The sequence below is a fragment of the Poecilia latipinna genome, unplaced genomic scaffold, assembly GCF_001443285.1.
Source record: "Poecilia latipinna isolate Pla-1442-1.1 unplaced genomic scaffold, P_latipinna-1.0 Scaffold1312, whole genome shotgun sequence".
Taxonomy (NCBI): domain Eukaryota; kingdom Metazoa; phylum Chordata; class Actinopteri; order Cyprinodontiformes; family Poeciliidae; genus Poecilia; species Poecilia latipinna.
In genome coordinates this window covers 113,599-137,514 of record NW_015113928.1, presented here as the reverse complement: position 1 = coordinate 137,514, position 23,916 = coordinate 113,599, and the positions used below count along the sequence as shown (strand labels likewise).

The 23,916-nt window shown below is 37.9% G+C and overlaps 2 protein-coding genes across 4 annotated transcripts in view; one reads left to right on the top strand and one right to left on the bottom strand.

The window, feature by feature from the left end:
- The window catches only part of tmem63c (transmembrane protein 63C), a 33,784-nt gene extending 26,812 nt beyond the window's left edge, over positions 1-6,972 (top strand). For all 3 annotated transcript variants that reach the window (XM_015055351.1, XM_015055353.1, XM_015055352.1), the window contains exons 13-23: positions 106-228; positions 1,844-1,997; positions 2,078-2,184; positions 2,758-2,844; positions 2,968-3,033; positions 3,710-3,872; positions 3,967-4,072; positions 4,985-5,152; positions 5,242-5,354; positions 5,436-5,510; positions 5,978-6,972. In XM_015055351.1, coding sequence (XP_014910837.1) covers positions 106-228; positions 1,844-1,997; positions 2,078-2,184; positions 2,758-2,844; positions 2,968-3,033; positions 3,710-3,872; positions 3,967-4,072; positions 4,985-5,152; positions 5,242-5,354; positions 5,436-5,510; positions 5,978-6,208 — 1,393 coding nt within the window. In that variant the 3' untranslated portion in view covers positions 6,209-6,972. The remainder of the gene's footprint in view (positions 1-105; positions 229-1,843; positions 1,998-2,077; positions 2,185-2,757; positions 2,845-2,967; positions 3,034-3,709; positions 3,873-3,966; positions 4,073-4,984; positions 5,153-5,241; positions 5,355-5,435; positions 5,511-5,977) is intronic.
- Positions 6,973-13,552: 6,580 nt separating this feature from the next.
- Positions 13,553-21,213, bottom strand: ngb (neuroglobin). Its single transcript, XM_015055358.1, has 5 exons — positions 20,832-21,213; positions 20,524-20,626; positions 20,026-20,134; positions 19,821-19,940; positions 13,553-17,449 (listed from the first exon to the last, which is right to left on the bottom strand). The coding sequence occupies exons 2-5, from the start codon at positions 20,622-20,624 to the stop codon at positions 17,297-17,299; spliced, it is 483 nt and encodes a 160-aa protein (XP_014910844.1). The 5' UTR covers positions 20,625-20,626; positions 20,832-21,213; the 3' UTR covers positions 13,553-17,296.
- Between the last annotated feature and the right edge of the window lie 2,703 nt (positions 21,214-23,916).

Here is a 23,916-nt window from a genome sequence, read left to right as displayed (position 1 = left end):
ATCAGCAGTGCAACACAGAGGTCCTCTAATCAGCCGGGAGAGATTGCGACGATCAGGCTCTCCTTACCGTTGTTGTAAAGCATGAAGTCTTGATTTGTTTTCCAGGATTGTGAAGGACTACAGTTGCGTGCGTTGCCGCAGCAGACCCCAGCAGTCCAGCATCACCACTGTGGTGCAGTCGCAGAGATGGGGCGTCAGCTACGCACCTGCTCCAAGTGACATCATCTGGTCTGTATCAGAAATACAGTCAAAGCCTCAAGTTGCAACCACAAACTCCTTGTTTTCTATGGAGATTTTATGTGACAGCCCAACAAAACTTTTCCTTGAATTTTTTATGTAAAAAAGAGGAAGTTTATTTTTATAAAAACCTTGAAGAGTTTTTGTAAATAAAAAAAAAATAATAATAAAAAAAAACCTTCCCCTGGTTGGTGGTGTCCACCTGCGTATGTAAATCAATCTTGGTATAAATACAGCTCTTCAGAAAAGAGCTCAGATGTGTTTTAGTGAAGACACGGCATCACGAGAATGAAGGAATACCACAGACAAATCACAGAGAAAGCTGTGTAGAAAATTAAAGCAGAGTTGGGTTATAAAGCTAAATCTGAAGCTTTAAACATCTGTTAGAGAATGCTGTTCAACCCATTATCTGAAAGTTGCAACCTTACCACATGGATATCCTCCATTTACTGCTCAATTTAGCCATTTTAGATGAACTGACCAAAAATGCTTCAGTGATCCACAACTCTGGTGGGATAATCTCCTGACAACTCTATAAAACTGACTTTGAATTTAAAAGCCACAGTAGAAAGAAAGCTATAAGAAATCCCACTTAAACTCTGTAGACTCCATGCAAAATAATGTGTAGCAGAAAACTCGGTCAGTACCTCAACTTGAGCACACTATTACCATCATAAAAGATGTATGGCCTTGTCACTGTTGCTCTTACAAAGCCAAAAAGAAAATGTTTTTGATTACAAACTCAATAATAAATGGTCATTTTAGGATTTTTTCTGTAAATGCTTATGGATAATCTGCTTTTAATATCAAACTATGCTACCCATCTTTCTTAATCTCCTATATTTATATAAATGGCTCACCTCATTCTACATTTTTTCTTTTGTAATAGTTGATTCATTTTGTTCTAAATTAAATCAAAAAGATTTAATTTCAGCTCTTGGCAGAACACAGAGCTGCCAGCATCCCACATCAATATTACCATAATCCGCGTCACAAAGGTTTACAGATCACACTTCATCCTTTTATCTACCTTCATCTGTTCTCTGTAACCTTTTTTTATCGTGTTCAGCTCTCGGCACATGGCATTGTAGTCGCCATATACCGTTTTTTATACGGTTCATACTGACCCAGTGTGAACCATATAAACCCTTCACGACATAAACTCAGTCACAGCACAGCAGATGTAGTAATCCAACCTGCATGTCTTCTCACTGTGGGAAGAAAATAGAGCACTCAAAGGAAAACCACAACAACACAGTTCTTAAGTCTAACACCTAATTTTCAGTGTCTCTCTCATGCAATTTGGAGACATTACCCCATAATCAGGCCTGACATTTTTGGCATATTTGGGACTCTGGGGAAGAAAAGTGAATCATCTGAAATGCGATCATCTCCGCTGCCAGTCTTTGGATTTGGAAAACGGTCTTTTTTGATGCACAGTCGTGAAGATGATCTAAGAAGGTGGAAAATATGTCTGTGAATGTGACAGGACCAATGCTGAGCTGCGTTTCCAAAACATCTTTGAAGTTATGCTGGTTATTTAGGAACAAAGTCGCCATTTCTGCTCTTTCTCTCAAACCAAAGCTCTTCATCTTTACATCTCCAGGGAAAACCTGGCTGTCTGCGGCTCTCGCTGGTGGCTGCGATGCGTCCTCCTCAACATCCTCCTCTTCCTGCTGCTCTTCTTCTTCACCACTCCTGCCATCATCGTGAACACCATGGACAAGTTCAACGTCACGCGGCCGGTGGAAAGTTTGAGGGTCCGTGTTTTAAAGTACTTAAGAGCTTTATTTCAGACTTCTTGGATCATGTTGAATAACCACACTTGTCTCCTTCACAGAGCCCGATCATCACCCAGTTCTTTCCAACCTTCCTGCTCTGGGTGTTCTCAGTACTCCTGCCTTTCATCGTCTATTACTCTGCCTTCTTCGAGTCCCACTGGACCAGGTACTCACCATGCTCTCAACTTTCCTTTTCTCCTCTTCTAAATTAGACGTTCTGCTCCTTGTCTTCTTCCAATAGGCCCTTCATCTGTATCTGCTTGTCCTTTCAACTCCCTTCATTTATTATGTATCTTTCTTTTACCCTCTTGTTTTTTTTTCTGCTCTCTCCCTCCTTTTCACTGTCACTTTGCCTGCACTGTTATTCTGGGCAGGTTGTCATAGAGATCTTCATGAGAGAGTAATGAGATGCGCTGTACTCGCCATGCGCCATTTTATTTATTTTTTTTTTCATTTATTTTTCCGTGCACGGGGACTCGCTGAAAGAGGAGCAGAACAACCGTGTGTCGGGAGAAAACCTTCATGCTGCACCTAAGAGCGCCGTTTCTTTACATAACCGCCCACACAAACGTTTGTGTGCAGGCGTGATATGTGAAGGAGCGAATGCAAATCAACAGTTTACTGGAGGGAAAAAATGCAGAATGAATCTAACAGAATTATAACATGTAGACTAAGCTGAATGTACGTTTCTAAATGTTTTTTTTTTTTTGACTCATTGTACACTGGTGTAATGTCTCAGGTCGGTTGAGAACCAAGTGACGATGCACAAGTGTTTTTTGCTGCTGGTCTTTATGGTGATCATCCTCCCCTCACTTGGTCTGTCCAGGTAAGATTAGAACAAAAAGCACAAATTTATCTTATAGTTATTAATATTCTTTAAAGAAACATTTCACTATTATCACATGTTTTCATGTCTGCTAGATGTCTTGATTTTATGCATTTGTTTCAGTCTTGACCTCTTCTTCACGTGGCTGTTTGACATCAACTTTCTGGATGAGAAAGAGATCAAATTCCAGTAAGGTTGCTTTTTTAAATTCAAATGCAGAGAATAAACTGAATGCCTTGAAAAAGCATCAACATTCACTGAACTTTTTTTACTTTTTGTCACATTGTATCCATAAACCTGAGAGTACATTTATGGGATTTTTCCTGACTGACTGGCACAATGCAGTGAATAATTGTGAAATGGAGGGTAAAGATTCTTGGTTTTCAACATTATGGACTGCATTTACAATCAGTTCCCTGAGTCGATACTTTGTAGAGTTACCTTTAAGTGTTTTGGAGTGTGACTATGTCAGCTTTACACATTTAAAGTTGACGGTTCTTTAAAAAAAAAAAAAAGTCTCAAATCAGTTTGAGCTATCAGTGCGATTGAATGGACAGCATCTCTGAACATCATTTTTTAATCCCAGCCATAAATGCTTAATTTAATTTAGCTCTGAACTTTGACTTGACTGTTTTAAAACATGAATATGCTTTTATCTGAATCATCCCAGTGCAGTTCTGGTTGTATGGTTAAGGTTGACGGCATGCTAGAAGGTGCAGAGACCCTGGAAATATTTAGACTCCTACCTATTTTATTATTACACACTCCCTTGTTGGTTTATCACATAAAAACCCAGTAAAACCAGTGTGATGTAAGGCTTTGTCTTAAAACAGCATTTATCTTTTTTTTTTTTTTTTTTTAATAGGGGTGTGTTTCTTCCTGACAACGGTGCGTTCTTTGTAAATTACGTCATCACATCGAGTCTTATCGGAACGTCGATGGAGCTGCTTCGAATCCCGGCGCTGACGGTGTACGCACTGCGCCTCTGCTTTGCCAAATCCCAGGCCGAGCGGATACACCTGAAGAGGGTTAGCAGAAGTATTCCTTTAAGTTTTAGTGTGAACGTTTAATTGTAAAGATATCAAATAAAACCTACTGAATTCAACCCTTTTATATCTGCAGAGTCAAGCGTACGAGTTCCAGTTTGGCCTGGAGTATGCCTGGACCATGTGTATCTTTGCTGTCAGCATGACCTACAGCATCACATGTCCCATCATTACGCCCTTTGGTGAGTGACATGCAATTACCCTCTTGTATCATCATCTAACCCTCTTTTTTCAGCAGTTTCAGTTCCTCCAGCCTCCCTCTTAGTCAGTGAGTATATGCAGGCCTCCCCTAACACACACTGTGTGAATATGCTGCTGTAGTCCCAGACACCCAGACACAGTGAGCTGCAAGCCACACGCCCACTACACTCCTGTGTCAGCCCAGAACTCACCAAGCCTCTATTTACTTCTGCTGTCCGATCCAGCTACTTTTTTAGACTAAACTTTGCTTTTTTAGAAGCTATACATGCCGTTTTACAAAAAATTGTTAAATGCACAGACCGAGCAGTTGTGTAGAAATATTGGTTTTCCAGGAACCAGACATTTTTGGCTACCTTTTGCGCTGGTCTTGGCTTTCTAGATGTCTTTCTAAGCTCATCTGGAAAATTCAACTGTTTGATGAGCCATTTAACACAAAAATGTGGAAAAATCTAGAATTGGAAAGGTTCCCAAACTAACTGAACGAGTTTTCTTCACAGGAACATTTTAAGTGGCAGTGTATAGTACTTTGTTGAAGTATTTATAGCCCTTGTTGTTTTTTTTCCATCTAAAAATGTACTGATTTTACTGTATTTTGTTGGGATGTTGAGCGTATATTGTAACAAACTGTTCAAACTAATTTACGTCCTTATGTAAGCAACATTCAAGTTCAGTGTGCATGTTCCTTTCTTCATGCAGGCCTTTTTTTTTTTTTTTTTTTTTTTTTTTTACTTTGTCAAAACTTGATCATATAAATTAATGTGAATCTTGTCAAATTTTAGCTAGCTGTTCGATTCGCAATTCTCCTTTTTCAACAAGACGGAAGGACGACATCCACTTTGATTTTTTGCAAAACAAGATAACCTGGTGTAATTCCACTTCACTTGTCCCTCTAGGTCTGCTCTACGTGATTTTGAAGCACATGGTCGATCGATACAACATCTACTACGCTTACGTTCCCACTAAGCTCAACCAGAAGATCCACAGAGCGGCGACCAGCCAGGTCATCGTGGCTCCAATCCTCGGCATGTTCTGGCTGCTCTTCTTCTCCGTCCTCAGATTAGGTGCTTTCTTTTTTAAGTTTAACCTTCTCTGTCAAATAATTGTTAAGGTACATTGAAGTAATTCCTGTTTTTGTTCTGGACTTTCACAGGTCCAATACATCCCATCACCTTGTTCACATTAGCTTCCCTCATCTGCTGTATTGCCTGCTGTCTTTTCCGTATATGGCTTCGGAAAACTCCAGACAAGTCAACAAGCTACCAGGTCTGCCTTGATTTAGTGACAGCTATGAACTTCAGCGTAAGAAGTATTTTTGAGCCCTTTATTTATTTTTTTTTTTTTCAGATGTCTGATCAGCCAGCTGCAGAGACGTTCCCTGATGCAGACCGGAGCACAGTGACGTCAACCACCACCTCCAGTGTAGAGCACTTCATTTGTTTTTAATGTTACATGTGATGTTTTAAAATAATTATTACAAGAACAGATGTTGGACATTAGATGTCAACACCCTGCAAAAATTAGTCATGGTCCATAAACGTTTTCACAATTTACTACAACAAACATCAGTGTGTTTTATGGCACTAGTGGCACTAATATGGCACAGTTGGAAAGTTTAAACTTTTTTTTTAACAGCTGAAAGTCTAAGTGTGTATATTTGACCCTTGGTGCTTAAAATTTGTAGAACCACCTTTTACTACAACTACATCTGCCATTCCGCTTTGCAAAATTGATTATATGAGACATTTTCAACTTTAGCCATGTGTTAATTTTGTGTGCTGAAAACGTAGATGCACTGCAAATGAAATGAAGGCTAAGATCAGGTTGTGAAAACTTTTGAATCACCAATTAATTTGTACACATATTCATAATCTTTTTTTCTCCCTCAGCTGTTTGTTGCATCCGTGTTGCTGGAGCCGGAGCTGGCTTTAACTCCGATGCCTTCTCCGGCTCACCACGGCTACGGCGCCATGGCCAGCTCCCAGAGTTCAGGTCACGCACCGGTGGCGGGAGCAGAGGCCGAAGAGGAACACACCCAAAGTCATGAGACTGAGCTCAGAGACCCTGCAGAGCTCTACTGCTCCAGCCCGCTCATGGAGAGCCCCACAGGCTACCAGTGACTGCAGCTCCCACTTAAACTAATTCCCATGTGTCCTGTTGTGGTGGAGCGCAGATTACTCAACGCTGCATCTTCACCACTGACCTCGGACTCTAATTTAACCGCGTCAGACACTGAGACGAGATAGATATTATGCGAGGGCATGAAGAATCTAAAACTAAAGCAGAACTATTTAAAACGGAGCATTCAAAAAGAAAGCAGCTAGCCAAAACTTTGTCCGAACCTGCTTTGTACACATGTTAAGATCAAGCTAATGTACAAAAAACTTTAAAAAAAATAAATAAAAAACCTGATTCCGTCTCCTACGGTTTCCTTTGCAAGTTAAGAAGGTTGAAAGAAGCAGGCTTGGAGATGATATCAGACAGACACGCTCCATGCTGTGCAACTGGAACACGAGTGGAGTTGAAAGTTCCCACCGCAGTGGGTGGTGTGAGCAGGCTTGCCCCGGCAGACTGACAGAGCGGTCCGGCCATGGGTGATATGTGCTTCCTCTGCGAGGCTGAGGGTGAGGGCAGCGAGTTGTGAAGCCATCTGCCGTGAGAGCGCAGACAGACGGAGGCAGAGTGGCGCTCTCAGATGGACTGTAGTATATGTACAGTCTCACCATAGAGGCAGAAACAGCCTAAGGCTTATTGTAATTTATCTCAACATGAGGTTGCTATTTTTGCTACTGTATTTTTGGTGCTGTTCATGTAAAAGCTTTATCCTGAAAGGTGGTGGGTACCTGGCTTTCCCTTCATTAAAAAAATACTTCTTCTGCTTAAACTGTGTACCTACTCTAGTAGTTTTTTTTATGCTTCCACGTTCTCACTTAGAGTTTGGGGATCAAATTGTGACCTCCCAATAAATTTGAATATCATGAAAAAAATTATTTGGTAAAACTTAGTTTACCATAAAACTGGCATCAGACAGTCATAAACATGACATAGCACCTGTCATGAACAAAAATGACTCTTTGTAAATGTTTACATAAAAATGAGACTTTTAATGCAAAGCTGTCATTATTGACCAAATGACACTTCATGACAACAGTCATAAACATTTATGAAGAGTCATTCATGTTTATGACAGTCTGATGCACACCTTCTCCAGTAAAGCGTTAATATTTCAGTAACACTAGTATATCGATGCATTATACAAAAACTTTTACATTTCAAGGGGTTTACATCTAATTTGATTAATAAAATTGTAATATTTAAGACATCTTTGTGTAGTGACTCATAAAGTACAAACTTTATGAGCTGCAGATTTCAATCAGTGTTTGACCAGGTTTCTTCTTGTGACAGTTCATCCTTCCACAACACTTTCCACTGATATCTTTTTGTTTTCCACCCTATGTGGATAACCAATAACTAAAAGCTAAAATTTTCAGTGTTCTAATTTAAAGGGATGTACCTGGCATTTAAAGGGATAAATATAAATTGCATTTGGATGAGCTTAATCCAAACATAAATGTTTGTTTATATATTTTTGCTTGTTTTTGTTGCCCCTTGCATTGCTTTAATTCATTATGAGTAATGAAAGGTGGTTTTATATTTTATGTGGCCTTGTATGACAGACAATCAAGAAAACTAGACCAACTCTTATCCACAAAAGAGCCGATGTTCTGCACAAGACTACTTCCTGGAGGCAAAATGAGCAAATGTACAGCAACTTCTGCATTCATTGTCACTCCAGGTAAAGCCTTTTTCTGAAGTCAAATGCTGAAAAACTTTTTAAAAAAATTTTTTAGTTTGACTACACTCATTCTGGTGAAAAAATATACATTAAGGTTTTTTTTTTTCCCTTCATTTGTTTGTAAATAAAATCAGTAGTACTCCAACTTATCTCCCCTAAGAATCCATCCAAAATAAATGAAACTGAAACATTTTGTTATTCAGAGGATTTTTTATTTATTCTACCATCATACACACCAAGAATTACATCCAAAACTTGTTTGCAAAGCCTTCCAGGAAAAAAAAAAATTCTGTCTACCATCACAAACATAAATTTGTGGAGTTTTGAGTGCAGATGGTGAAATATTACTAATATCAAAAACATCATTTATTATAAATTTTTTCTAAAACTTCTGAGATCATACTTCTGCATGCTTTATTTCCTTTGAGGTTGTTTTCTACTTTTTAACCTGAGGCGACAGTAAATGTGGATGGTGCTGAGTTTCACAGAAACATTTAAAAACAAAATCAATCTGTTCTGCTCCTAATTGCTTTACGTTGTATGAATATAAGCTCATGCAAAAACTGCTAAACTCCATAATTTCCATGAGAATTTATTCATGTGAAATGTCTGAATTCCACCCAATCCTACAAATTGTGTTTACAAATGCCAGATGCAGAGGTTTTCAGAAGAAATGGATTTCACCACATCTGAAGCTCTCAGATCAGTTTGTTTGTGTAAACCTGTTTCTTCAGTACTCCAGTGGTACAATTTACTTTGTGCTCCAAATACAAGCAGTAAAATTTCAACCCATCCATGTTGTTCTATGGTTTCATTTGCACAGGCTTTCTGGCAGACATCTACATTTTATTGCAGATTCCTGCAGTAAAATGCAGATTGGGATAGATGGCACAGTCTTAATCCCCAAATTAATTTTCCCTTTTCTTTTTTTTTTTTTTTTTTTTTTTTTGGCCTTGCCTCGCGTTTTTCTCTTGTGAATTCAAACAGTGTAAAAAGAAAAACAACTCATTAAAAACACTTGGAAAGTTAGAATAAACATCAGTCAAGGTCTGGTTAAGAGAGACTGCTACATTTTTTTTTTAATCAACGAAGTGACCACTTATTGAAATGTTTTCATGGTGTCTTCTTGATTTTATTTATCTCTCCAGATACATACTTGTTTATTTTCATCTTAGAGATCCTAACATCTTACGCCAAAGTCTTTTTTTCAGATGAAGTACCCTCAAAGTATTTATACTCTCAAGTTTTTCATGTTTTGTCACATTACACCCACAAAATTCAACATCTTTCAGTGAGACTTTATGTGATAGAGCAGCTCAAGGTTGTGCATAGCTGTGGTTTTCAAACCTTTATGCAAGTTAAAAACTTGAAAACTTTGTCAAGCATTTGTATCAGTGCCTAATATTATGTCGAATCACTTTTTGGTGCAGCAGCAAGTCTTGGGATTTCTCTACCAACCCAGTCAGATGGGATGGAAAGCGTCTGTGGACATCCACTTTCCAAGTCTTGCCATGGGATGTAAACTACTCCATTCTAGCCTTTGCTGTATATTTTACTTTACTTTCATTTCACTTTTTGTTTGTGAAAAATGTCAAAATTGTTTAGATTTTTGTGCTGATCTATCACATAAAATCCCACTTTGTCAAAAAATGTGACTATAAAGTGATGTATTGCTAGACCTTTTGGTTTTTACATTACGTCGGAAACTTCCTACATATTTGATTGGTTTGGCAGAACTATTGTTTATCAATTTAACTCTTGTTGCCGAGTGATTTAGTTCAAAATCCATTTTGCCATCTGCTCAGTTTGCATGACAACATAAGACAATTATAGATGAAAACTACAGTAAAATGATAACATATTATTACCATAAAATAAAATCTATTCCAGTTTATGAGTAGTCTACTTATGGCTACTTATGGAATCAGTGCTGACAGTGATGAAGCTGAAGCTGTCTGGAGAAAACATCAAGAGGCACATCTTTAACATTTTTGTCTCCAAAGTCTTGTGGGTTTTCATGTAAAAGCCAGTTTCACCGATCATTAAACTTCCTCTCCGTCGGCAAAAACTAAATCATATAAATCAGGATATTCTTAGCTCTTATGCTGACTATTTTCATGCTTAACTAGCTTCATTAAATTCTTAAATGCCAGCTTATGTGAGCTATACTCTTAAAGGTTTATTAGTTTTCCAGACAATCCTGCTCCGTTTTAGCATTACATATGTCAAGAGTAAATTATCTAAAATTTGTGTAAGCAATCATTAAAAGATCTCTGCCAGGTTGATGGCTTGATAGTGCTGTATCTAACATAAAAATGATTTACTTCAATTAATTTATGTTATGGTTCCATGGATTCCTGCTACTGACCTTTAGTGTGGTTTGTGGGTAAAGGGCGAGGCAGCCATGTGGTAAATAAAAATGCATGGGGTAAATGGTTATTTTGCGGCGCAATACTCTTTTAAAAAGTGTTTAAAAGACTCATCTGACATTTGGAGAAAATCTCGATTCACTGCAGAGACTTTAACATCGAAGAGCTGGAAAAACCTGACCATGTCTGCAAGAAACAGGTTTAAATAATCAGATTGTATTTTACAATCATTTGGTTGTCTTAATTGGTTCTGAAACATGTTTTTAAAAAACAGTCTGTGGTTCTAATGTAGTGCTAAGGAGAAAACCTTCTTTAAAATGTTGATTTATAGGGTTTTTTTTTCTGTGCTGGTGGTGGGAATTGTGCTACATAATACAGCTTGTACTTTCCTGGAACTAGAGGTTGCTTTCGCAGAACTCTCCAGGCACTCTCAGAACATTGAAGAAATCTTATCAGGAACTGTAACTTACTGTACTTGGTCTTATTGGTTTCTTTGCCAGAACTTGTTAAAAATTATTCTGTATGATGTGGCGACACATGAATCCTTCCAGGAACTCATCGCATAGTTGCTGAGACATTTATTTAACAAAGTACTTTCTAGTACTTTCCAGAACATTCATGAAACATATGTGGTTGGTTCTGGAACCTTAACCCATCACCATTTTGTCACGTAATACAACATGTTTAATGTATTGATGGTTCTGAAAACTTAGATCAACTTATTAACTTTTATTAAGTATCATGTTTGTAGATTTTACAAGATGTTTCAAAACAGAATACACTCTTAGGGTATTTTTTAAGTCATAAAATCAAGAAACATTATTTTTTGTGCAACTTGATTGGTCAAAGTATACGATTACATTATTTGTTCCATTTCTCCTCAAAACACAAAATTCTGTGTAACCTAATCTAGTGAATGTGTTAGCTTGATTTGCTAACAGTAGTTAGCCTGGTCATTGACAATATCAATTAGTGAATCCCTCTGGTTTTCAAATTTAGAAGTGGACCGTGGTTAAGCCAACAATAATTATTCTTGGTTGGCTGTCATCATCATCCACATCCAAATTTTCTCAACTGAGCATTTTTCTTGAATAATCTTTATTTTACAGATAAATTTCTACCAGCATCTAAAATGCATCTAAATGCCAGTGAAGCCACAGAAAGTAACAAAAGTTTTACTTTTTTCAGAACCACATGCCTTGACTGTTATCACCATGTGAAGCAGGTAATAACTGAAGGACTGAGCATAAATGTAAGCACATATTAGCTTTGTGTTTGCTGCAAGGTGTGTGTCTGCATACAAACTATCCTTGGGGCATTCCTCTGTTCATGCCATGTCACTGGAGCCTGACGCCACATCAGAGTTTAGACAGGAAAGCTAACAGCCGCTGATTGCATCTGCACCACAAAGGATTGCTAATAATGTTTATTCTCTTTATTGAATCCTAAATGACACAGATAAATCTTCCTGCAGTAAAAAATGAGGCTTGAGGAGGAATATCCATTCCTACGCACTACACTAGGTTATGAAAGAAGAAAAAGAAAAGTCCCTGACATTTCCCCTGTCACCCGTGGCAACTGCTGAGAGCATACCACTCAGTGAAAGGTGAATTCCTTTGGGAGCATGGTCTGCTGCCCGCCTCTCCCCTGCCCAGATGCTCAGAATAGAAAATGTCTCTGCCTCCTGCTGCAAGCATACCGTCACTCCCATATGAGTTTGTTTCCGCATTTTAACCAGAAGACACACAACACTTCAGGGAGGAGTGCGTTTAAGATTGCTTTACTGTAAAAATATCTACGACCTCATGCACAAAAGAGCTCCAGAGGCATAATGGTGTTCCTCTCTGAGACAGCTCAGTCCATGTGAACTTCTTGTTTTTAGTTTTTTTAAGAACATCAGATCTTATAATATTTTAGATAACTCAGTTAGTCAAGTCTTTTACGTGATAATTAAATTATAATATATTAACAATGTTAAGTCATAATTAAGAGATGACTAAGTTAAAATTGCAAAACAGCTGAGTCATAGTTACTGGCCACGGTTATTGTTATGAAACATTTTTCAATTACAGGATAATAATGATGCACTAAGTCATTTACAAGAGATTACCCTGTCATAGTTATAGAATAGCTATGTAATAAATATATCAAATATATTTTAAAAACAGTCAAGTTAGATCTAAGAAACATTTAAGTCATGTGTATGAGAGGCCTTTCATTACAAATAAATGTGTCATAATCATAAGATAAACTCACGATAAAGATTAGCAATTCTAGTCTTTATCGTGAGACTATAATAATAGATGTCATTAAGTCACAACTTTGACAAACTAATTTGTAACAATGACTAATTTATATTTATGAGATGGTGATTCAGAATAAAAATCCAAATAGCTATAAATGTTCATACCATACAACCATTTAGTATAAATAGATCAAACTTAAGGGAAATAAAATGAGGACAAAGGAACAATATTTACAGACATTTTTTTCTTGTATAGGCACGATGTGGCTGTGCAAAAATGCTTATTTTGTTTAGCTGAATATTAAGCCTGTAAGGTGTTCATTGAGTTCATCAGAGACAAACTGGGGGAAGAAACCGTCACTGTGGCAGCTTGTTTTTGCATATGGCGCTCTAAAGCACCGAGATAGGAGTAAAAGTTTAAACAGTTTGTGACCAGGATGTGTGGGGTCTGCAGAGATGTTTGCTGCCCTTTTCCTGCAGGCCTGACAATTCGTTAGATAACTACATCATAATTACAAAACAGCTAATTTATAGTTAAAAGATGCCTAATCTTAAAATGAGACAAAGTTGGCCTGTGAACTCTGATCAAATTTGTATAAAGGGGCAGCAGAGTCTGCACTTGTTAAGGAAGATAAATATTTTTAGTGTAAACAGAATCATGAGACTCTTTTATTGAACATGCCTTAACTTTTTCTATGGCATGCACGGCGTCTCCTGCTTGGCACGTTTGTGTTGCTGTACCAAAGTTCTGGAAAGCATCGGAGCAAACATGTCAACTTAAAGCAGGATGCAAAGCCACCATCCTCACCATGGTGTGATTTAGTCTGAGTGATTGACTGAGCATGACTTTGCTTTCTTCCTCACACAAGCACACATATAAGACCATCGCACGAACAGTTGCCATGACAACATTCAATGCCCCTCGAATCTAAAAACCCGTTGCAGACTTTCTAAAAATAATCTGCGTTGTCTCTTCTCAGACTCCTCTCCAGACGACAGACCTTGGTACACAACAAGGTAAGGCTGAAGATCTGTCAGACGTGAATAATTCATGTTTTTTTATGTTTGAGGTAATTTACTTAATTAGCAAATCTAAGGATCAAGTATGTGTCAAGCCCAAAACAAAGTCAACCTTTGAGGTTTTTCTTTTTATGTGCTTTGAACTGAGGCAACTGGCATCGAGAAGACGCTCATTGAGACAGAGGGATCCTGTGTTCACTGCAGGGAGACAGATTAAGGCCATGTCAAATGCCCCTTCGACCGCAGAACAGACAGCCAAGTCATGGATGTGATTTTTACAGAGATCCAACCAAACTGTGCACGGCAGAAATGATCCGTGTGTATTAAGATAACTTGCCGTCCCGTCTCTGCTGTACTATCGCATGACTTACTTACAGAGAGACTGATATTCTGACATTCTGAAAATGTTCTCGATGTGACATTGTGCAGCTGCATGAATAAGTGGGCTGACATGCCTGAAGTCGCTCTAATCTCTGCAAGCAAGGGTAAAGAACTAATTGGCACTCGGATCTTATGTAACTCTCTGATGGGTTGTCGGTGGGAAGAGAATAAAGCATTGTGCGATTGATTCAGGTTTAGATCAAAAAGAAAAGACATCATTAAGCTGTGAAATACCCACAGATCACTTTATTTAGTTGAATGTAAACACATATAACATGTCCTCCTGAAAAGTTCAGGACAGAATCTATGTACTTTACAAAGAGTGTGTACCTTTATTAACTCTGATAATAGTAACAATGTGTGTTTTTGGTCAAAAGGTAACTAGGTGAAGTCATCACAGTTCAATAGCAGCTGATTATGATGAGGTAGACAGAGACACGTCCAATATATACACATAACTAAACTCAATAAAACAGTTAACATGTCTGTGAGGTTGGCTAAAAATGCTTAAGGTAAGAAAAAAAGACGGCCTACTAAGAAAAGACTTACTATAAATGCAACACCTTCAGAGCCAGCTTATACACATTACAACTGTGGGCTGTGAACAGACTATGTATGGTTTAGACTGTTCAACTGGAAACCCTCCGTTTGCGATAATAATTGCACATTTTTGTTTTGTTTTTGTTACTTTGAGTTAGAGAAACCACATTAAAAGTTGTAAATTTGCCACCAATTAGTGTAGGGATCATTAACTACAAACCGAAAGATAAAATATCAAAAGAATAAGCAGCGCACAACATTCTGGGGGAATAAAAATAATGCTCTTTCAAAACCATAATAATTCAGATTATATAAAAATAAACTTTATAAATATAAAGCAATAATAACCACATGTCAGCAGCTTGGATTTACAGTTGAATGGTGGTATTTTTCATACTTGGCCCATTTGTTAGGATGCTTGCCATTCTTATCGTAACGGTAAATAACAGCTGTGGGTGATGCATGCAGTGTTAGAGCTGATAATAAAGTGATATACACATATTGGATAACTGAGAGCAGACAGTTTATCTGCATTACTGTGGTCTGTGATAATACCATAAACATGAAAATCCTCATCAGTTAGGATTAGACATGGGCTGGTTATCAGTTTCAAGGTATGCTCAGGTTTTAAAAAGTTAAAGTTTAAAAATATGCCGTCATGCTGTTTCTTTAATTAGTGCTAGAGTGATCAGAGTTGTTTCTGGTTATATGGAGAACTGAGTGCCGCAGCCTGTTGCTGTCCACTGCTGGTCAGCAGGCTGATAGAGGGCTTCTATTGCTCAGGACACAGACTAATTTGAATGTTTCCAACTCTTTCTAGTTACTGGTACCAAAGTTTGAGAACACTAAACTTTACTGTTGTACAGTTCTTTAGGTTTAAAATACTTTGAGTATTGAATGATGTGGTATTAGCCCTCTCCCACTTCTTGTTCTGCACTGTTGGCTGAAATGTGGTGACTGCAACTTTCTTTCCTTGGCTTACAAAAAACCCTAAATTGTCTGATTGGGAAAAAGTTAGGTTGTGTCGTGAAAACTGAAGGAACGGCACCTATTATTGTTGTAACACTGTTATTTAAAGGAGTTGTGTTAAACAGATGACTGACCCAGATATTATTAGCTGGTTATACATGTCTTATTCTACAAAGAACAGTGAGCACACAACATTATTCAAACCACTGGCAGATTTAAACTTTGAAAAAGTTTCTTTTAAATGGAGCCTCAATGTGTATCGGCTAGAAAATCTGTGAAGGAACTAAAAATTCCAGAAATATTGAAGACAATGAGTTAGCCTAGCTATTTTCTTTATTAAAATGTAAATAAAAACAGTTTTTTCTAAAATAATATATTTTTTATTTTGTCTTATCTTTTTCTTGAAAATGCCTCTTGTCTTTTCCAATCAGAAACTACATCTAAATCTGAAATTTGAGGAGATCATGCTATCTGATTTCATTTAAAGTTTTAGGATTTTAAGGTGCAGTTGTGCTGTTATTACTTTATCAAACTATGAAAATATCATATCGGTCCAAACCCAATTTTGGGAGCTAAGGAGCACGACCCCTCACTCCTATAAAGGTAATGGTGTTTAAGAGTTTAGCAGATGTTGACTTTATATTTCTACTTTAATCTATATATGGAGATCAAAAAAAACCAATAAAATAATGTCTTTAATGATCAGTTTGTTAGACTATTTTATCAGCAAATAATATGTAAATATGTCACATTTTGATCATGTAACACATCTTTGTGAGTTGTTCTCCTTTAATAAATGTATAAAGATCTCATACCATGCCTAGTTAAGTCTCACTTCCATAGAGAAAAGTTAAATCGGAGTAATATGATAATTCTTCATTTGGTGTGACAACAATGCAATTCATAAGCACTAGTTAGAAAAGCAACTGCAATAAATACCTTTACACTTAATAAAAACAGCAAAGAAACAGAAATGTTGAAATTGCTCCAACATGTTCTTACGAAACACTAGAGGTCACATAACAGTCTAAAATGTAGGGTTTAACAGTCATCAGACGCCTACTGAAACACCCAAAACCTCGATCTGAGGAGAGCATCTAAAACTACGTTGAGTAAGGTGTGAACCGACACCCCTAACAGTCATTGATCACTGAAGAAAGCTTTGAGTAAGGTTAACAGTTCTTGTCCGTAGCCACTGATAAACATTTAGTAAACTTGATTCGCTTTAGTTGCTATAAACTCAGATAAAACATCATATAACAAAAATGGCCGTGTGCAATAAAAAATAAAATAAAAAATCCAGGAGACACACTTACACACAGAGTTATGACTAAAGTGTTCTGATTTTCTCCTGCAAAATCACATTTTAAGTATCACTGTGTTCCAGATGGATACAGAGCTGCCTTCGCTGGCCACAGTAACAGTCACAGTTTGAATAGTGTGCGATGTCTAGATATAATGATATATTTACATTTATATATATATTTCACAAGTGTGCAACTCTTTTAGGATACAACATAAAGACCACTATAGTCACTGTTATTTAGTAAATATATCAAAGCCAGTATATACAAAGAAACTTACAGTGATCTTCAATGCTCTCAGCGTTCAGGTCCAGTCTTAAAGGACCCACGCCGTCTGACTGTCACAGCTGTACAGTAGCGTCGACTGGAAGCTAAACATCCACAGCAAAGAAAATAAACTCTGCAATTGGTCGGTCTAATTTTAAAGTGTAACTACACCATACATTCGCCATGTTATACAAACCAGCTCACAGAGCACATGTACAGCAGCCAAAGACACGATGCTGCACAGTTACACAACCTTGTTCCATGGCAACCGTGTTGATGGTTTGACAGCAACTGCTCAGCAGCTCCCGCTGTGCGCCTCAGTCGGCCTTGTCCTCGCCGTTCTTTGCCCACCCTCGGCTCATTACCGCTACCACGATGCTGTACATGTTGAGCCAGGCTTGGCGTAGCGGCGCCGTGTACGCCTGGCCAAGACTGCACTGCAGCATGTAGAGAAGAGACTCTCCCACCTCCTGCAGAAATAACTTAAATGTTACTCTTTTAGCAAATATAAAACACTGTTGCTGATGATTATGTTTATTAAGGGGAAAAATTAACTATACCAACTCGGGAAACCATGTTACTTAATGAATTACCCACATCTCTTCTTAAATTAATTTTTACCAGCTACAACCATGATTGATTAATGCCATCCTTCCAGAACTATGAAATCCCTTAAGTAGGGTCTGACTGACGACATGAAGTGGGCTGACAATCCTCACAAGACAACACATCCTGCTATGATCAAAAGTAACAGTTTTTAAATATCAGCCAGTTCAGAAAGAGTTGCAGAGACATTTCTAAGGCAGACAGACAAACCAGAAGCTGGTTTGACATTAAAATTGTAAATATATAAAAATGTAACTTAATGGCAACATGCCAATTTCGAAAAAATACATTGTAACTTGAAAGTTTTTGTGCTAGGATTTCAGCGGTATTTTGCAAAACTGCAATGAATTTTTTTTTTTTCTCATCACGAGTCACGCGATCAACAACCAGATGTTACTGGTGCCATTAAAGATGACAGAGACGACAGGAAGTGGTAGGAGGACGATGATGGCGCGGCACGTTTTTTAATAACATTGAATGAACAAAATTATTAATGTGTGATTTTAGCTGCATTGGTTATTTAATGGAAACACCGCAATTGCGAAATTGTTTTTGCAACATTAGCAGAATATCAACAAAGTTTTGTTCATATTTCTAATGGAAACGCTGCTACTGTGAAACTTCATGGACAAATGGAAAACAGTGGTGAATCTTCCCAGGAGTGGACAGCCTACCAAAATTACTACCAAAAGAATACCATCGACTCATCCAGGAGGTCACATAATACTTAAAACTACATTTTAAGTATCATGCCCTGCTGAGCACAAAAAATGCAAAGGTTCTTCTCACATTGGCCCACCAAAACAAAACCTATCAATAAAAAATTCTGTGAACCAACAAGATTAAACAGAAATAAATCCCATCACAACATGAAACTGATGGATCATACATTCTGCTTTCAAATGGGAAATCCTAAAGGAGAATATCCAACCCTTAGTTTGTAACCTTAACCCCAAGGAGGGTCAAGAATCAGGACAAAGATCCAAAGCAGACTCATAAGACTGCCTCTGAATGGCTCCAAAAACAAACAAACAAACAAACAAACTAACTAACTAACTAACTAACTAAATTAACATGCTTTAAAGTGACACAGTCAAAATGCAGCATTAAATCTAACTGAAATGCAGTGGTTAGATATTGGACATATTCATTTTTAAAACTCCTCCAGTCTGGCTGAATTAGACTAATTCTGCAAAGAAGAGTAGGCCTACATTCCTTCGCTGTGATGTACAAAACTTGCTGACAAGAAGTTATAACTGTTGAGGGAAGTTCATTTTTCACATTGGACTGGGTTGTGAAATATGGTAGGAGTGAGTGTTTTTAACATCGAACTCATAATGCAACATTGGGCAACCTTAGAAAATGAAAATTAAGACTTATCCTAGTCCACACCAATTATAATTTTAGGTATTCATATGGACAAGTAGGCAACCAGCTTATCCATGCGGTATGCCTGAAATATCAAGGCAGGATAAAAAAAAAAGAAAAAATAGATAAATATGAATTTGGCAATTTGATGTACTCATCAGAAACCAATAAGTAAAACCAAACTAATGTTTATCCGACATCTTAAGGAGGAAAAACCAGACATTCCTCTACCTGGGGCCCTTCCAGGCCAAAAGATAAATACAGGGTCTATGCTGGGGTATCAGAAAATCAAAAACAATGGGTGAGAAGAAATCAAAATTTGATTTGGTCTAATTTTCAAGAAGAAAATAATTGGAAAAATATGAGAGAATTGAAAAGCTGTTTTTTTAACATGTTCTTAGGCACACAATTTTCAAAGTCAAAGGTGTTGTCACACTTATTTGTTTCACTGTAAAATGAATAGAAGCACAAGATATCAAATTATATGAACACACTAATAATTTTGTGAGTTTGAAAAAGGTCAAGGATAAAAAAGTTAACTTTTTGTTACATGTAAATTTGATGTGGAAACAAACTCACTAACCCACTTTGTATCTATATGTGTCGTTATGTTGCTTTGCTTGTGGCAGTTGTGAAGTGAAGTAGGTCAGAGCTGAAACCAAATTTAAATTTCTTCTCATGTAAAAGGAAAAAAAGAAAGCTGGGCTTGCATTTCACATTAATAATTTGTATTTTAAAACAAGACATCTAAAACTGCTAGTTTGGATTTTTTTTTCTTCAAAAATAGTTTCTGTGGAAAAAAACAAACTTTCAAAATCATGCAGGGTACAGCTTTTTCTGATTTGCACATGTATGTGTTAATCTTACAGTAAATGACTGTGTGCTGACTCCCACTGCCTGATGCTTCCTCCCAAGATTAAGCAGAAAGTCCTCCAATGAGTGAAGATCATCCAGGTGGCTCACTGCTGCATCAATCACCAGCATCACCTGGGGCGAAGGGGGGGGAAGCATGCAAGGCAGCAATTAAAACTGTACTTTGAAATGTGTCTGGATTATGTGGGAGTGGGCTCACCTTGGTGACATGGTCCAGGAACTCGGGGCTGGAGAGACAGTCTTGTTTGGAATCACAGTTTGTGCTGTAGTGGAAAAGGTTTAGCAGCGCAGGGTCCAGCTCAAACAATCTGCCACAGACAAATACCACACAATTCTATAAGTGCACTCACCCACATGGGATTGATTCAGAAATATATGCAGACAAAAAAACAAAAAACAAAAAAAAATCAGTTTTCCCTGTTAGCGTCTGATTTATCTGCAGCTGTCTAAACTGTGGATTAGTCTGTCGCCAAGCAACAAGTCAAGCCTATGGTCCCTGTCTGCATGGGAAAGAGAGCGGTAAATCTTCTCTCACTCTTTCTGTATACCTGTATTACATATTCTATTAAGAAACCGAACATTTAAAGGATTAACCTGCATCACCGCAACAGAAGAATCCCTCAGAAAACAACCAGATTATTCTCCTCTGACTGTAATTGCTGCAACCTGCTCAGACGCTGATTTTGCAGAACGTTACCTTGAGAACATGATGACACCATGAGGAACTTTGTTCTTGCCCAGGCTCTCCCAGCTGCCTCGTATCAGCTCCTTATCTTTCACTGACAGCTCTCCCATCATCCCTGCAAGCACAAGACACTCTCTTCTGGTGGGCGAACATATAACTCTTCCAAAAATAAAAAAATAAAAATAAAAAAAAAACATAATATTTTTGAGAATCAACAACAACAACAAAACTTCTGCTGTCCCACCTGGAAACATGAGCAGCAACCTGCTAATCATGTTGGACCTAATGAAACCTCTGCAGGAGAAATGACCATACTGTACCTTTTTGAGGTCAGTCGTCTCTCTCTGAAGTTCTGCTGCAGCCGGGCTCTGGGGAATGACTGTTTCTGTGACTGTGAGTGAGTGATTATGGTGCAGCCTGCAGGCTGACACTCAGGTCCACTTGTTCTCTCTTTCCCCGACCCACGGTGCAGTCAGGAAGGCAAGTTCTGCCACACTCTTATCTGTCACACCGCCTGCTATCTCTCCCCTGGTCGTTTGCCTCCTGATATGCTCTCTCTCCAGCACTGGGGATGCTATTCATGCCACTGAAGGAGAAAAAGAGGGATCGCTCTCTTCAGCTCCAGAGAGGCTGCAGCAAACCACAGCTCCTCCTGCAGGTGAACTGAGGTCTAAAGTACACAGAGAGCCTATATGCACAACAACTGCCCCACTGGATTTTTTTACATTATAATCAAGAGAATACATTAAACAAGAAATTATGAAGAAAAGCAAAATAACCAGAAGAACACAGCGCGAGCCTCTTTTAACTTGACAATTGCAGGTTTATAGACAGGGAAAATCTATTTGAGGCCTTCGTCTTCTATTCTGTGATGTATCATCAGCTGGGTACATTTGCCACCCGTGCTTTCACAAAATGAAATGTGTGGGAATTTAAATGGCTACAATAATAAACGCACCACCTTGGTGAAATTATATTGTTCATCTACTACACAGAACCACTCCTCAAACAGCCGTGATCATAACGTTCTGTGGCCACTCGTGCAGCCTCTCATTAATCTAAATGAGATGTGTTTGTTTCCTCTTGCAGCCTCCAAACACAAGTTTAAAGGCTGCAGTATGCTCAAATAAATCTCCCTCCCTCTACTCCAGCACTTTTGACTGATGCAGATTCCTTCCTAGGTATTATCTAACAGGTTGGGAAGAGAGAGGCTTTTTCTTTTTTTTTTCTTTTTTGCTGTGCAGCAGGGAATTGGAGGTGCACAGCTTTCCCCGGAGGGACCATAAGGCAGAGTGAGGAAGGATGCGGGGTTCCCATGACAACCTGACAGGATGGAGCCCTTGAAGCTTCGTCATGTAATACTTGAGATTTCAAAGAAGGGACACTGTGATCATTTAACATCGCTATGTGTTGTCGATCATTTAACCTTGATGGGGCCGTCAAAGAAAGCAAAAAGAAAACGTAGGCTGGATTTAAGTTAACTAAACTGAATTTTCCAATATGTTTAGTCTGTGTAAATATTTTTAGTCTGCATAAATGTGCTTATGTGACAGAGAAAGGGAGCGATATATTTGTCACTTTGTTCAAATTCAGAAGTTTACATCCAGTTCCTTGCTAGAATTGCTTTGGTAAATGGTTTGAATAGGGCATATCCTTCCTGAACCTTTTCACCATAGTTTGCAGGAGGTTTAGCCCATTTCTCCTGACAAAGCTGGTGTAACCGAGTCAGGTTTGGAGGCTGTTTTCACTCACCCGCATCTTTTCATCTTTGCCCACAATTTTTCTTATCGGGGTTGTGATTGTTAATTCACAAGCATTACAGCTGTTGTCTTTCAGGCACTGTAACTTATTTTTACTCAAACTTTAACTTCATACCAAATGTCTTGAGATCTTTGTTCATGTATCTGAGATGTTGCTTTAAAATACATGTGCCTTCGTTAAATTTCAACATGGTGAATTATTCTATTAAATGCTTACAAAAACATAAAATCACCATCTGGGTTTTCCTAAACTTGTCTAACGTCATCTTAATGTTTTAAACTTCTGACTTTGACAAACGTTAACACAAATTATTCTGCTATGTAGCAAATTTGAAATAAATCCTAGCTACCTTAGCACCAGACATTGAGAAACAAAATAATATAACATCTTATGCGGTGTGAATATGATCTTCTAACTTTAACTGTATGCGTATTGTGATTTTATATTATAAACCAAACAAAAATTTGTGTGTGGTAAAAGAAAAAAGTTTAAATTTAGAGTTTACAGCTGTAAAATGGGAGGGAAACACTTTTTAAAATAAGTTACAAAATGTAATTTTGCACCTTTATTTTACCCTTATCTGTATATTGCGAGGGGTGCAATGATCAGTATTACATAACAGGAATAAAGGTGGTTACTTGGTAAATTGTTCATAAAACCCACTACTTTTGCAGAGCTAAGCTTAGGCTAAACCCAGTTTTACATTTTGATATGCAGCAACATGAGTACTGCATGAAAAATGTAGAAATAAGCAAAACATGTTTAATCCTTTGCAGATATGTGACCTAAAATTCACATATGTAAATTTTTTCACAGAGACTCTTTACCCATGTTCATACAACACCATCATAGAGCCTGAACATCTTAAATGCACGGGACACCAGCCCACAAGTGTCTATTATGGCTTGTCCTGATCTCTCCGACGACCCTTTGACTGCGCTTTGAAACATATCCAGACATCCCCGTGTGGTTTGTAAGTAAAAATGATCGCTGAGATTCCTGGCAGCCAGCTGTCAAAGCACAAGAGTACAGCAGAGGCCAGGGCACCAGAGTATTTGATGTGGATTTGTAGGCTTGGAGCAGACAGCAGCACTGGTCTATGAGAAGGCACATGCACTGAGAGGACTGTTTATTTAGCTGGCAGTGTGGCTCTCGAAATAACCGAGAACTTTAAACCATCCATTGAAGAAAAGCCAATCTCAAGCGATTGTTGTTTTTATGAGACTTAAACAATAAAAAACAAATTAAATCAAAGTGTCACAGTATAGTTCTTTTTCAAATTTCTTGTTTGAAAGGCTGCTTTTTTTTTTAAACAAATTAAATTATCGTTTTGTTGTGAATATTTATTCTTGTAACATCATCTCAATCATCCTCTAAATTAAAGGCTTCAAACTTTTTGACAAAGCATCTCAAAGCCAAAAGCCTTTTATGTTCCACATGTTTGGAGCGTGCGGTGTGCATTTCTCTGTGTACGATAATGCTAAAAACAAAATGTGTTGCACACTCAGCTCAGGATCAAAATTAAACACAGATTCAAATATAAACATGCAAGCTGTGGAGAAAACACACTTTCTATTGGCACAGTACACAACAGGTATATTTTTGTTATGGTTGTCCTGGTGGAACACCAAACCAAGTTTCAAC